The following is an 11,934-nucleotide window of genomic DNA, read 5'->3' as shown; positions in this document are numbered from 1 at the left end:
CTTGCCGCTGGCCTGACAGCGGCCTCTAGCCGCCACCGTGCATCGCGGATTGTTGAAGCCTGCCGGGGCCGGGTAGACCTTGCCGCAGATCACAAGACACCTCTGGCAGCGACCTCTTGCCGCCGCCGTTCGTGGCATGCGAGAGGGCTAATGCCGGGTGGACCTGGCCGGCGCTCTCAACCCACCGGAGCCACGCAGACCCAGGCGCCGCGGCTCGGTGGTGCGTAGAGCTGACCGCCACCATTTGGAGAAGCATCGACCCGGTTGCCGGTGCTCGGGGACAGGCAGAGTCCACCTGCAGGGTAGAGAGTGCAGATTGATTCAGTCATGGCTTTTATAAAAAAAAAAAATCTGTAGAATCAGTGACTTTTCAGATTATCTCTGGTTACTACTTATGCCAACATCAGTGAAAAAGCATATGAGCGTGCAAGCACTAGTACCAACTCATAGCTACCAGCAATAATACATTTACTGTCAATTTGCACCGTGTTTTATTTGAAAATAACTTTCATGTCACACAATGTGTGGAACTCCCTTGCAAAGCTGTTTATGCTTCATTTGCAATTCCATAGCAATTATGGTACTAGTTTATTATAACAAGTCACATCAAATGCTTCTGCAGTCCACTGTTCTTTTGTTTGTTTTGAGAGATAAAAATGCAAGTTTTATTGGATTCATATGAGTTCTGCTGGGGTGACTGATGGCAAGAACATAAGGATGATTTTTTTCTGTAGCGTCATAGCCAATGGTAGTACTTCTTGATTAGTAATAGAATCATAAAACCATAGAATTGGTCAGGTTGGAAAAGACCTTCACGATCATTAAGTACAACCACAACCTAACAGTACAACCCTAATAACTCTCCGCTAAATCATATCCCTGAACACCACAAGCAAACAGTTTTTAAGCACATTCAGGGATGGTGACTCAATAACTCCCTGGGAAGCCCATTCCAGTGCTTAACAACCCTTTCTGTAAAAAAAGTTTTTCCTGATATCCAACCTAAACTTATCCTGGTGCAACTTGAGGACATTTCCCCTCATCTGGTCACCAGTGAGAAGAGACCAACCCCACTCTCACTGCAATCACCTTTCAGGTAGTGAAGAGAGCAATAATGTCTCCCCTCAGACTCCTTTTCCCCAGACCAAACAGCCCCAGTTCCTTCAGTCAGTCCTCATAGGCCATGATCTCCAAGCCCTTCACAAGCCTTGTTGCCCTGCTTTGGACCTGCTCTACCAGGATTTTGAGATGCCCAACACTGAACACAGCAGTCAAGTTAAGGCATCACCAATGCCGAGTACAGGGTCAGGATGACTTCCCTAGTCCTGCTCACCACACCATTCCTGACCCAAGCCAGGATGCCATTGGCCTTCTTGGCCACCTGGGCACACTGCTGGCTCATATTCAACCGGCTGCCACCAGTACACCAAGGTCCCTTTCCATCCGGCAGCTTTCCAGCCACTCCTCCCCAAGCATGTAGGGTTGCCTGGGGTCACTGTGAGAAAATGCAGGGCCTGACACTTGGCCCTATTGAGCCTCATACAGTTAACATTGGTCCATTGATCCAGTCTATCCAGATCCCTCTGTAGTGCCTTTCTCCCCTCCAGCAGATCAACATTCCAAACATGTCCAAAACCATCTCATCACGGTTTATGCGTAGATTATTCTGTTCCCCACCCCACCCCCACCCCACCCCTACCAGCTCAAGGGGCTGTGTGCCCAGGGAGTAATTAATCTTACTATTAAAGAATGGGGCAAAGAAGGCATTAAGTACCTCAGCCTAATGCTTCTGGACAGACAAATTTGGAAAGCAAAACTCACATGAATTGCACTTAACCAGGCAAAGAATTACAAAACATGGGCAGTTTTTGGCAGGTGGGAGGAAATAATTTTTTCTGCCCCGTGTAATGGTATGTCAATCAGATTGACATATACTGCCTGGAGAGCTTGAGTTCACTGAGCAGAACAGTGATGGAAGCTTGACTGGTTCTGAAGTGAACAAGATCTGATCTGAGTAAAGGCAGCTAAACCTGTCCCATGCTCTTCATCAAGCCCTGAAGCCACCACGCCCTCAGTGCCCAAAGTGAATAAGTGAGGGCTGCAGCCACCAAGATCCAGATCCACCAAGCCAGAGGCAACAGGTAAGGAAGAAGGAGAGGAGGCATTGCCCTCTACATCGACGAAGGAAGAGTGTGTGAAGAGTTGTCCCTGAAGAATGGCTATGAGCCAGTTGAAAGCCAGTGGGTGAAGTTAGAGACTGTGGCAACAAAAGGAGACTTGCTGTTGGTGCCTACTACAGGCTGCGTCATCAAACAGAGCTGTTGAAGAATGCTTCTTCCTAAAGCTACAGGCAGTGTTACTATCACAGGCTCTTGTTTTGCTGGGTGATTTCAACCACCCTGACATCTGCAGGAATAGTAGCATGGCGAGCTGTAGGCAATCCAGGAGGCTCCTGAAATGCACTGAGGTTAATTTCCTCAGCCAAGTAACAGAGCCCCACCAGGGAGATGCAATGCTGCACCTCTGACTCACCAATGCACGTGGACTTGTTGGTGACATCTGGACTGGAGGCTGCCTGGCCTGTCGTGACTCCACCTGCAATGGTGGAGTTCATATTCCTGAGAAATACGGGACAAAATGTAAAATCAGGATGCTAAATTTTAGGAAAGCCAACCCTGAGCTCTTCAGGGACCTAGTCAACAGGACCCCCTTCAAAAGTGTCCTCAAGGACAAGGAAGTGGAGCAGAGCTGTCAGATCTTTAAGGAAGCTTTTCTTCAGGCACTAGAGCTCTCCATTTCTGGGTGAAGGAAGCCAGGAAAGAAAGTCAAGAGACCAGCATGGCTGAACCAGGATGTGGTGGTCAAACTGGACAACAGGAAGAAAACGGTAGGCAGAGGGAGCAAGGACAAGTACTCTGGGGGGAACATAGGGATGCTGCTGGGCTGTGTAGGTATGGCATCAGGAAGGGCAATGCCCAACTGGAACTGGACTTGGCAAGAATGAAGAACAAGAAAGACTTCTACAGATACACAAACCAGAAAAGGAAAGTCCAAGGCAGTGTACCTTTGCTAGTGAGTACAGAGCTGCAATGTGGATATTGCACTGGGTCCTGCTGGTGTCTCCCAGTGCCCCTCCCAGTCCCATGTGCAGCTCTCTAGCCTCTGGAGCTCAGGATCCCTGTGCCAGTGGTAATGCAGCTGTGGTGGGTGTGAGAGGACCAGGAGGGAGCAGGGATTGGGAGAGTGCTGGGGTTCTGACTAGGGGCAGCTGAGCACCCTGATGTGCAGCATTTTTCCAGTTCCACAGTGAAGCTGAGTGTACTTCCCCAGCACCATTAAGGGGGTGAGGTTTCTGAAAACATACACTTAAAACCAGCAGCAGTACACACACTTGGACAGCAAAATGGAGATGTAAGTGGCCAGTACAGCCCTGAGCTAGCCTCAAGCCAAACACTTCAACAGCCAGCCTGAGTTCCTGGTGAACACATCCTGCTGGCATGATGACAATGTGTGGATGCACTTTTTATGGGGCACAATGTGAGTGCTTGCGATCCTCTGGGTTACAGCAGGGTACAGCACTGATGAGCACGGGCCATGCTCTTCCAGCCAGTCACCAGTGCTCTCCCTCTTCCCCAGTGAAGCCCAAGGTGAGGGTCTCTGTGCTGAAGTTGGGATCTCTGCCCCAAACTGACTGGTTTTCTTGGTCCACAATGGGCTTCTAACTGCTGAAGACTAAAGTGAAGTAATTCCAGAATGGGTGTGAGGAAGTGGAGTGTGTGATGCTCATGGACACGATCTAGAACCGGGACTGGACTTAGCAGGTGTGTGTGGTGCTGGAGACCACCCATGCCCCTTCTTGAGGCACCCCTGCTGCCTCTGCAAGGCATGCTCCACCCCCTTCCTAATAAAAAAATCTTAGAGACTTTGACCCCAGGGCTTTCAAATCCTTGGGGACATTTTGCTGTGTGAGAAGAATGAAGTGAAGCAGGAGGTCCTCACAGTCATATGGAGCTTCCGGTGTTCCAACTTATGTCCATTGCCCCTTGCTCTGTCACTGGGCAATGCTGAAAAGAGCCTGACCCTATCCACTTCACTCCTGCCCTTTAGATATTTACAAGCATTAGTAAGATCCCCTCTCAGTTTTCTTTTCCCCAGGCTGAACGTTCCCAGGTCGCTTAGCTTTTCCTCATAAGGGAGCTGCTCCCTACATCAATCATCTCAGCGGCCCTCTGCCAGACTCTTGCCAGCAGTTCCCTGTCTTGCACTGAGGAGCCCAGAATTGGACTTAGTGCTCCAGATGTGGCCTCGCCAGTGCAGAGTGGAGGGGGAGGATCACCCTTCTCAACCTGATGGCCACAAACTATTTAATCCACCCCAGGATACCAATGGCCTTCTTGGCCACAAGGCCACACTGCTGGCTCCTGGACAACCTGTTGACCACCATATCATCCAGGTCCTTCTCCTCAAAGCTCCTCTCCAGCAGGTCAGCCCTAACCTGTACTGGCAACAATGACTGTGCTATCTTTGCAGTGTTCTTCAGTAACTCCCACAATTATCTCCTCCATAATTTTGCAGTTAGTGCTCTCTTGTGCTCCACAGAAGACAAGATTCAGAGGAGAAGAATTAATAATTCAGGGGGTTTTGTAGCTGAATTTCATAGAGGGAACTTCAAATCTCTGTGTCTCAGCTGTTCTGACTTGACTTGGTAAAAACAGTAAAACACCACCAGCAGTGATTCTCCTACAGGTGAATCTGAAGTGGTGAACTGGAGAAGTCAGGAAAGTGAAAGTCAATTTTCATCAGTTATATCCAGAAAATGAAAAGGAACAGGAGGGATTGGATCACTTCTGCAACCGAGGTCGGGTACCCAAACATGGGCAGGGTTTCTATTTCTGTGCTCTCAGCCACAGGCACCGCTCCCTGCTGGGCTCACAGCTATCTCCCAGCTAACACAGTGGGACACACTTCCCTTATGTAGAGTGCTTCCTTACATAGAGAGCTCCCTACTGGTTGCACTGCATTAAACCATGGTTTCACCTGTCCGAGCAAGCAGCATGCTCTTCAGGGTATTCTTAAGATGAGTTTCTTACAAAGCTCTTCCTCTGCTCACGGTTCATCAGCACACAAAGCCACAGGTGGCTGATCGGGCCAGGGCTCCAGCTGAAGCTCTTCCACCATTTGGGGCACTGCAGGCTCTGTCACCTGTGAGGATGTGTAGGTTGGTAATGAGGCAGGAACTGCTTTTGAAGATTCTTGCAGACTCGGGGCACTTCTGTGGTCTGTTACCTCTGTGGATGTGCTTGGGGGAGTTGAGCTTAGAACTGCTTGTAAAGGCCTTCCTACACCCAGGACATTTAAAGGGTCAGACTCCACTGTGGATGTGATGGTAGTGGGTGAGGCTGGAAGTGCTTGTGAAGCACTTATATGGTCTCCTGCGTGGATGCACTGGTGGACAATTAGGTAGGAACTGTTTCTGAAGCCTTTTGTACACTCATTTTCCTTGGGTTCCATAGACATTGTTTTTAAAAACGGGTTCACTGCGTACAGCCTAATAAGCAATGGGAATCTTCCAAACTGGGGAAAAGTGGATGGCAGTGAGTCAAATATTTCAGTGATGAAGCTGATGGTGAAAAAAGGGGAAGAAGTTAGGTGGGAATTCTATCACCCTAAATACCACTGAGCAAAGGCACATTAGCGCTTACCTATGAGACCTATCTATGAAAAAGAATGAATATGTATGCCAGTGTGCTGCATATGTGTGTGATACAGGTTGCTTTGTTTAGCAATAGGGATTAGTACATTAGTTTAAGAACCAATACATTAGTTTAGCAAAAGGAATCAATAAGTGATAGCTCTGAAACTTTCCATTTCAGTTTTAGTGGGTGAACAGTCTTGTTTTTCCTCAATAATTTTGCACTGAGGATGATCCCCCTTCACAGGAGCACCAGAGTCAGAATGGACTACTTTTATCTTTGCATCCACCAGGTGCAAGGACTTTTTCCTTGGATATCACATATATTGATTTGGAAATTGATCATCATGGCCTAACAGCAATGGAAGTTACCCAAACTGGGGAAAAACAGTAGAGGTCAGCCAAAAGTTTGTAATGAAGCTGATGATGGAAAAATGGAGATGAACGAAGTGGTTGTACAACCCCCTTAGATGCAATTGTGCATGCCCAGAGAGACATCAGCGTGTATTAATGAGTTTTTGAAAAAGAATGAGATTGAATATGTTTGCCAATGTACTGTATATGTCTTCACTGCTTAAAAGTAGAGCCTGAACTCTGAGTGCACATGCTTGTTTTGTCAAGTTGCCAGGTACATATATATCATGAGGAATAAAAGCATGTTGCTTTCTAACACCACAGTGGAGTTAGAATTTTCGTCCTGGGTTTCAGATGACAAACATGAGCTCTGTGTGCTGCCCATGCTCAGCCCCACTGCACCCCACACAGCAAGCAAGGACTGCTGGGCAGGGCCTCCATCTAAGACACCAAGAAAAGAAAGGTCCTGCAGAGCAGCTGGCTTCAGCTGAGCACCCAGATCACACACAGGTCCACGGAGCAGGCTGGAAAGGCAAGCTGCACATCAGGAGGAGCTGTGGGCAAGGCTGAGATGCAGCCCTGGGCTCCTCCAACACATCTGAACACATCTGGGCTTAACCGAGCCCTGAGCAAGGAGATGGACAGGTATGGGAACAGCCTGGGAGTCTGGGCTCTTGCAGGGTGCTCTGGATGTGAAAAGCCTGCAGCAGAGCTCACAGCTCCCTGCACACCGCTGCTCAGAGGGGCTCCCTATGACACAGTGAGAGCCTGGCTTGAAGCCATCCAGGCAGCACTATGGTAGCAAGATGTGTACCAAGGCTGTCCTGCAGCCAGGTTCAGGCTGAGGACACGGCATCCTCTGCCCTGCATGATTCAAAGGAACCTGGCTGCATGCAACAGAGGCGGGAGTAGCCTGCTCTGCACCCAAGGTAAGCGCTCTTCACTGCTTGGCAGAGAAGCAGCAGGGATTTTTCTTTTCCATCTGAGTCTCCAGTTGAAGCAGGGACTGGGAAGAGGTTTAGCACTACTTGAAAACACAAAGTTTAGCACTGGCCTTGGAAAGTCATGAATAAAAGGGAAAGGGAAACCAGGATCTGCCTCATCTTGCTGTTACAGAGGGGAGACAGCTGTCAGGACTCAAAAGGAAGCAACTCAGAAAGTAACTGGACTCTGCAGAAGAGGAGAGTCCTCAGCTGGAAGGCTCCAGGTGAGCAGTTTGGGTTCCCAAGCCCTGGATGAGCCCATTTTCCCCTGAATTTACACAGAAATGTGGGTCACACACACAGGGTATAAGTCTCAGATGTACGTGATTCCTCAAAATCCCTGCTGTTAGTAGCATTGCCTCTTTGTATTTTCTTTTTAACTGAGGGGACAAATTTATTCTCATCACATTGCACTGATTCAAATTATTCTAATGATCTCTTTTTTTCCCCTTTTTTCTTTTTTTTTCCTTTTTCTTTTTTTTCTTTTTCCTTTTTCCTTTCTTCTTAGCTCTATATGCTTTTGCCCATTCTCTGATGCTTTGTGAGACTGTTCCTGTGCTCTTCTGCCTCCTGCTAGCTAGACAGGGAGTGGGAAGAGGAGAATCAAAGGGCAGTTCAGAACCAATGCTGCTTTACCCCAAGTGGGATCCCGGTTCTGGCCCCATCTGCTGCCCAGCACAGCAGGTTTACTGAGCCTGATAGGATGCAATGAGGGGAGCAGCTGTATCAAGGCATGTTGCAGTCTAGCTTGTGCAAGGGACACAGGAAGGGGTTGGAGCTGGGAAAATGAAGTAAGAAGTTAGCATGCTCTACTGACCTGTTGGCTGTCTAATACAGCATAGCAGGAACTATGTTTCTCCCTCTCCTTCCAACCAGGCAGGTTACGAAAACCCCTGCCTTCTTTTTGACTCCTATCTGATGCCTCCAAATTGATAATTTTCATTTCCATCCCCAGCCCTCAAATTCCTTTAAGGCAGGCACATCCAACCCACAGTCCAGCCCAGCCTGTACTGCAGCCTGCCCCCTGCTATTCCCTGTCCAGTGGCATACACTCATCACTCAGCAACAACCAAGCATTGATGTATGATTCACACTGTCTGGATTGAAACCAGGACATGGAAAGGGTGCAGCAGAGAATTCATTGCTCCACACATTAATGAAAATCTATCTGTTGGGTGAAACCAGTCTCTGTGCAGCTTTTTACTGCCTTAAGTATCAGTCTACCCTGAATTGACTCCAAGAATATTCTGACTGTCACCCTGAGGTCATCTCAAATGTCTCCCAAATGAGAAGCATCCACTGATATTGTTAAAAATTTATCTTGGTCTGCATCAGGAATCACTGCTTCTAGCCCAAACTGATGGCTGGATGGGGACACAGGCACTTGCTTTAGGATAAGCTTTGAGCTGACCTGTTGAAATACAAACCATCTGCTGGGTTGGACTTTGCTTTGTTTCACCACCACAAGCCCTGTTCTCATGGAGCTCTGTCCCACTTCTGTCCCTGTGATGTCCTTTTCCTTCCAGCCAAATTCTCGTGGCTGGATCCTTTGGTGATCTCTGGAAGCTGCCAAGTGCAGAATTAACGCTCGTAGAGGGAAATCTCTCATCAGAGGGGAGAAAGTTGTAGGACATGGCTTAACCTCAGCCTAACCCCAAATGCACTCCCCTTTGTGAGTGATCAGGTGCTTTAGAAATTGAGAGAATTCCTCCAGTGTGTGAGCTGAGGGTGTTGACATGTGCCTGAGTGCCACAATGGGGTTTTTGGAGCCCTCCCACTCACATCCCTCATCTTTCCAAGAGATTTGCTTCCTTCCCTGGTCCACAATGGCAAATGATGACAGGGAGAGGAAGTGAAACATGCAGAAACCCAGCTGCAGAGCAGCTCTATCACAGACCCCAAGCAGGACAAGTGCCACAAACAGCACTTCGAGACAGCGCTGGATGCCCAGAACTGCTTCAGAAACCAGAGGTTCTGAAGGATCACAGTTGCCTGTGCCAGTTCTCCAGGTCTAGCACAACCCAATGATCACAGCACTAACACCTCCTGACCTTTAACTGAAGTTTGATGGCTTCTTCACAGATCTGAAACCACCCTGAGCCCCCTAAAGCTGCTGCAATTGCCTTGAGACACATCCCCTCTCAGTCCTGCTACAGGCCAATGCTCAATAGCAGCAGCAGAAACAGGGACAGAAGGAGCAATCTCTGCCAATTGTAAAGATTCTTTAAAGTCTTTGTTCCAAAGCCATTGGTTTTGGGCTTGCAGTTTGGCCAAAAACAACACTGCTGGGACCAACAAGTCTTATACCAACCACAGGCTTCAGGATGCCAGGGCACAGGCGTGGGGCCTCTGCTGGCACCATTCACCAGCTGCAGCTGCACCAGGCTGCAACGTGAGGCTCTCTGGGGATATCTGCAGTACCCAGGGGCCAATTTGGGGCCAAACTGGGCTATTCAGGGTATCAGTGAAGGAGATTCGATACCTCTTGGGGCAATTTATGTTTTAGTGGCGTAATCTGAGACAGAACAAAGAAGATTTGGCACCCAAGGAGGCAAGCTAGGGATGCAGACTGTATAATGCAGTACACTAGGGGTTGGAGTACCCAGAAGGCAGTTTTGTCCCCTGTGGGGCTATTCAAGGCACCAGCACTGCAGCACAGGACCCACAGTGGGAAATGTGGAGCTCAGGAAATCTCTGGGAGCTGAACCTGGGGTCCAGTGAGGTGACAAGAGCTTGGTTGAGGGCACTTGAGGCCCCTCTGGGGCACCTGGGATGCCATTTGGAGATCTTAGGGCTGCAATTCAGGGCCCATCAGGAGAGTCTGGGGGTACAAGGGATGCCACCTGGAAACATCGCAGGGGATCTGAGACTCCATAGCTGGAAGCGTTGGTTGCAACATTTCTGCAAGGACACAGCCACCTGACAGCCATGCACATCCCAAAGCCTCCCCACTGCCCAGTGTCCCACAGAGCTGTCTCCCATCCAATGCTACCCCGAAGATCCATCAACATGACCCACTGCCAAAAGTCAACCATTTTTTGTATGAAAATGCCATCCTGGCAGGTACAGAGAAGGAATTTGGCAGGTGGAAGGGGTTGTACAGGAGTCAACAGCATTCTGGGGGTAACAGCCAGACTCAGGGACACAGCTGTCACTCGGTCCAGCGGTGGCCACAATGCGGAGCTGTGCAGACATAGTAGAGCCTCATGGCATCCTGCAGAGTAGGGGGAGGAGGTAGTCACAGGAGAGGGATATGAAGGGGTGGCAGCAGCAGTGGGGAGGCTGCGGGACTCGAGGGTGGTGCCTCACCTCAGCTCTTGCACTGTGCGACTGGAAGAAAACAGCCTCCTTGTGCCCGCACCTGGGGGAGAGAAAGGAAAGCAGTGACACAGCAGGGACGTGGAGCCCCTATATGGCACGGGAACCACGGGAGGGGATGTTAAATAACCCCACAGGGAAGTAATGGAGCTGTCAGGAGGGTACTGGTGATGTACAGGGGATAGCAGAGCCCTGCAGCAGGAACATGGCAGGGATACCATGCCCCCGACACCAGTAAGGTTGGAGCCCAGAGGGAAAGCAGCAGGGCTAGGGACATCTCTTGGCCCCGAGGGAGCCCCTCACATCCCTGCAGGGGATCCTGGTCCCCAGAGGGATCTCCAAGTCCTCCTCACTTCTGGCAGGGGTGGTCCTCAGTGCGCGGCAGTGTAGGGTCCTGGGAGACATCAGCGATGATCTGCGTGAGCTCACTGTGAGAAGACACCCAGATTGTTAATCAACACTTTTACTTAATCAACACCTAACGAGCCCCAAGCTAGTTAATGACCCTGTCATCTCCCTTATTAATTATGTCCTTATTAATTGCTCGAGTTGTTCCACCTCACTGCCTTATCAGTTACTTTCTATTTATTCCTCAATCAATCTTATTAACAACTCCTTTCTGATTCTTATTAACTGCCTATGAATATATACCCCCATCGTCTCCATTAGTCACCCTTCAGTCAGCTTCCCTTATTACCTATCCTTATTAATTACTCCCCACTTACACCTCGACCACTGTTATCATCCTAATCATTCCGTTATCACTCTTACTACCTATGAGTTGATCCACTTTGTTAACTGCCCTCCAGTCAGCCTGCCTTATTACCTCTCATTATTGAGCCACCTGCCAAGCGCTTTCCTCACTAATTACCCCCTTACTAACAACCCCCACCAGTCTTTTTGAAATTGCAGCCCCCCATTCATGAGCATCCACTGACACCCAGAACAGGAACGGCCAATATGCCGAGGGAGGGGATTGAAGTGGGGGACGACCTTAGGGGCTGTCTTATCGCTGGATGGAGAAGGGGATGGGAGGTGGACAGCTCTGGGGGAGGAATCCTGAGGAAGGGGTGTCGGGGGAGGGAACCAACGGGGGTCGGCACTCACTCCACTTCGTGCGTGATCTTGTTGACGTAGATGCAGCTGCTGTCGGCCTCCTGCTGGTAGTCGCAGTTGCGGCACTGGGGGGCAGAGATGGGAGTGGGGAGGGTCACGGCCCGGGCCCAGCTCTGAGGGACGCGGCTCGGGGCTGTGCTGGGCCCGTGGGAGGTGCCCGAGCCGTGGGGTCTCACCGCATAAAGCAGCACGCGGCTCTCCTTGTCCTCCTTGGGGTACAGCATGTTGTTGCTAAAGAGACGCGGAATCAGCGCCGAGCCGGGGCAAGGCTCAGGAGAGGTCCCGGCCCCGCTCCCGCCGTGTCCCGCCTCCCTCACCACTCCTGGCAGAAGCGGATGCCCACGAAACCCGGCTCAGACGGACCCTCCGACTCCATGGCGGCTCCGCGCATGCGCACTGCAACCGACCACGGCGGCTCCGCGGGGACAAAAAGAATCGGAGCGCGGACGGAAGGTCTTGCGCATGCGCACC

At 50.1% G+C, this 11,934-nt stretch overlaps 1 protein-coding gene across 1 annotated transcript; it reads right to left on the bottom strand.

The window, feature by feature from the left end:
* Window positions 1-10,050: 10,050 nt before the first annotated feature.
* On the bottom strand, window positions 10,051-11,854 carry POLR2I (RNA polymerase II subunit I). Its single transcript, XM_423952.8, has 6 exons — window positions 11,781-11,854; window positions 11,640-11,694; window positions 11,455-11,528; window positions 10,701-10,775; window positions 10,339-10,390; window positions 10,051-10,243 (listed from the first exon to the last, which is right to left on the bottom strand). Exons 1-6 carry the CDS (start codon window positions 11,852-11,854, stop codon window positions 10,181-10,183), a joined length of 393 nt encoding a protein of 130 aa, XP_423952.3. The 3' UTR covers window positions 10,051-10,180.
* Between the last annotated feature and the right edge of the window lie 80 nt (window positions 11,855-11,934).

The sequence above is a fragment of the Gallus gallus genome, chromosome 16 (genome assembly GCF_016699485.2).
Source record: "Gallus gallus isolate bGalGal1 chromosome 16, bGalGal1.mat.broiler.GRCg7b, whole genome shotgun sequence".
NCBI lineage: Eukaryota > Metazoa > Chordata > Aves > Galliformes > Phasianidae > Gallus > Gallus gallus.
Note: the sequence above shows the minus strand (reverse complement) of the source record. Positions and strands in the feature narration are given on the sequence as shown.

Bases quoted from the DNA above. Each gene is read 5' to 3' on its own strand.
- POLR2I (XM_423952.8), bottom strand. From the start codon at position 11,854: ATGCGCGGAGCCGCCATGGAGTCGGAGGGTCCGTCTGAGCCGGGTTTC. The intron at 10,776-11,454 runs GTGAGTGCCGAC...GTCTTCTCACAG, and splicing joins AAGATCACGCACGAAGTGGA to TGAGCTCACGCAGATCATCG. The intron at 10,244-10,338 runs GTGAGGCACCAC...CCTACTCTGCAG, and splicing joins CGCACAGTGCAAGAGCTGAG to GATGCCATGAGGCTCTACTA.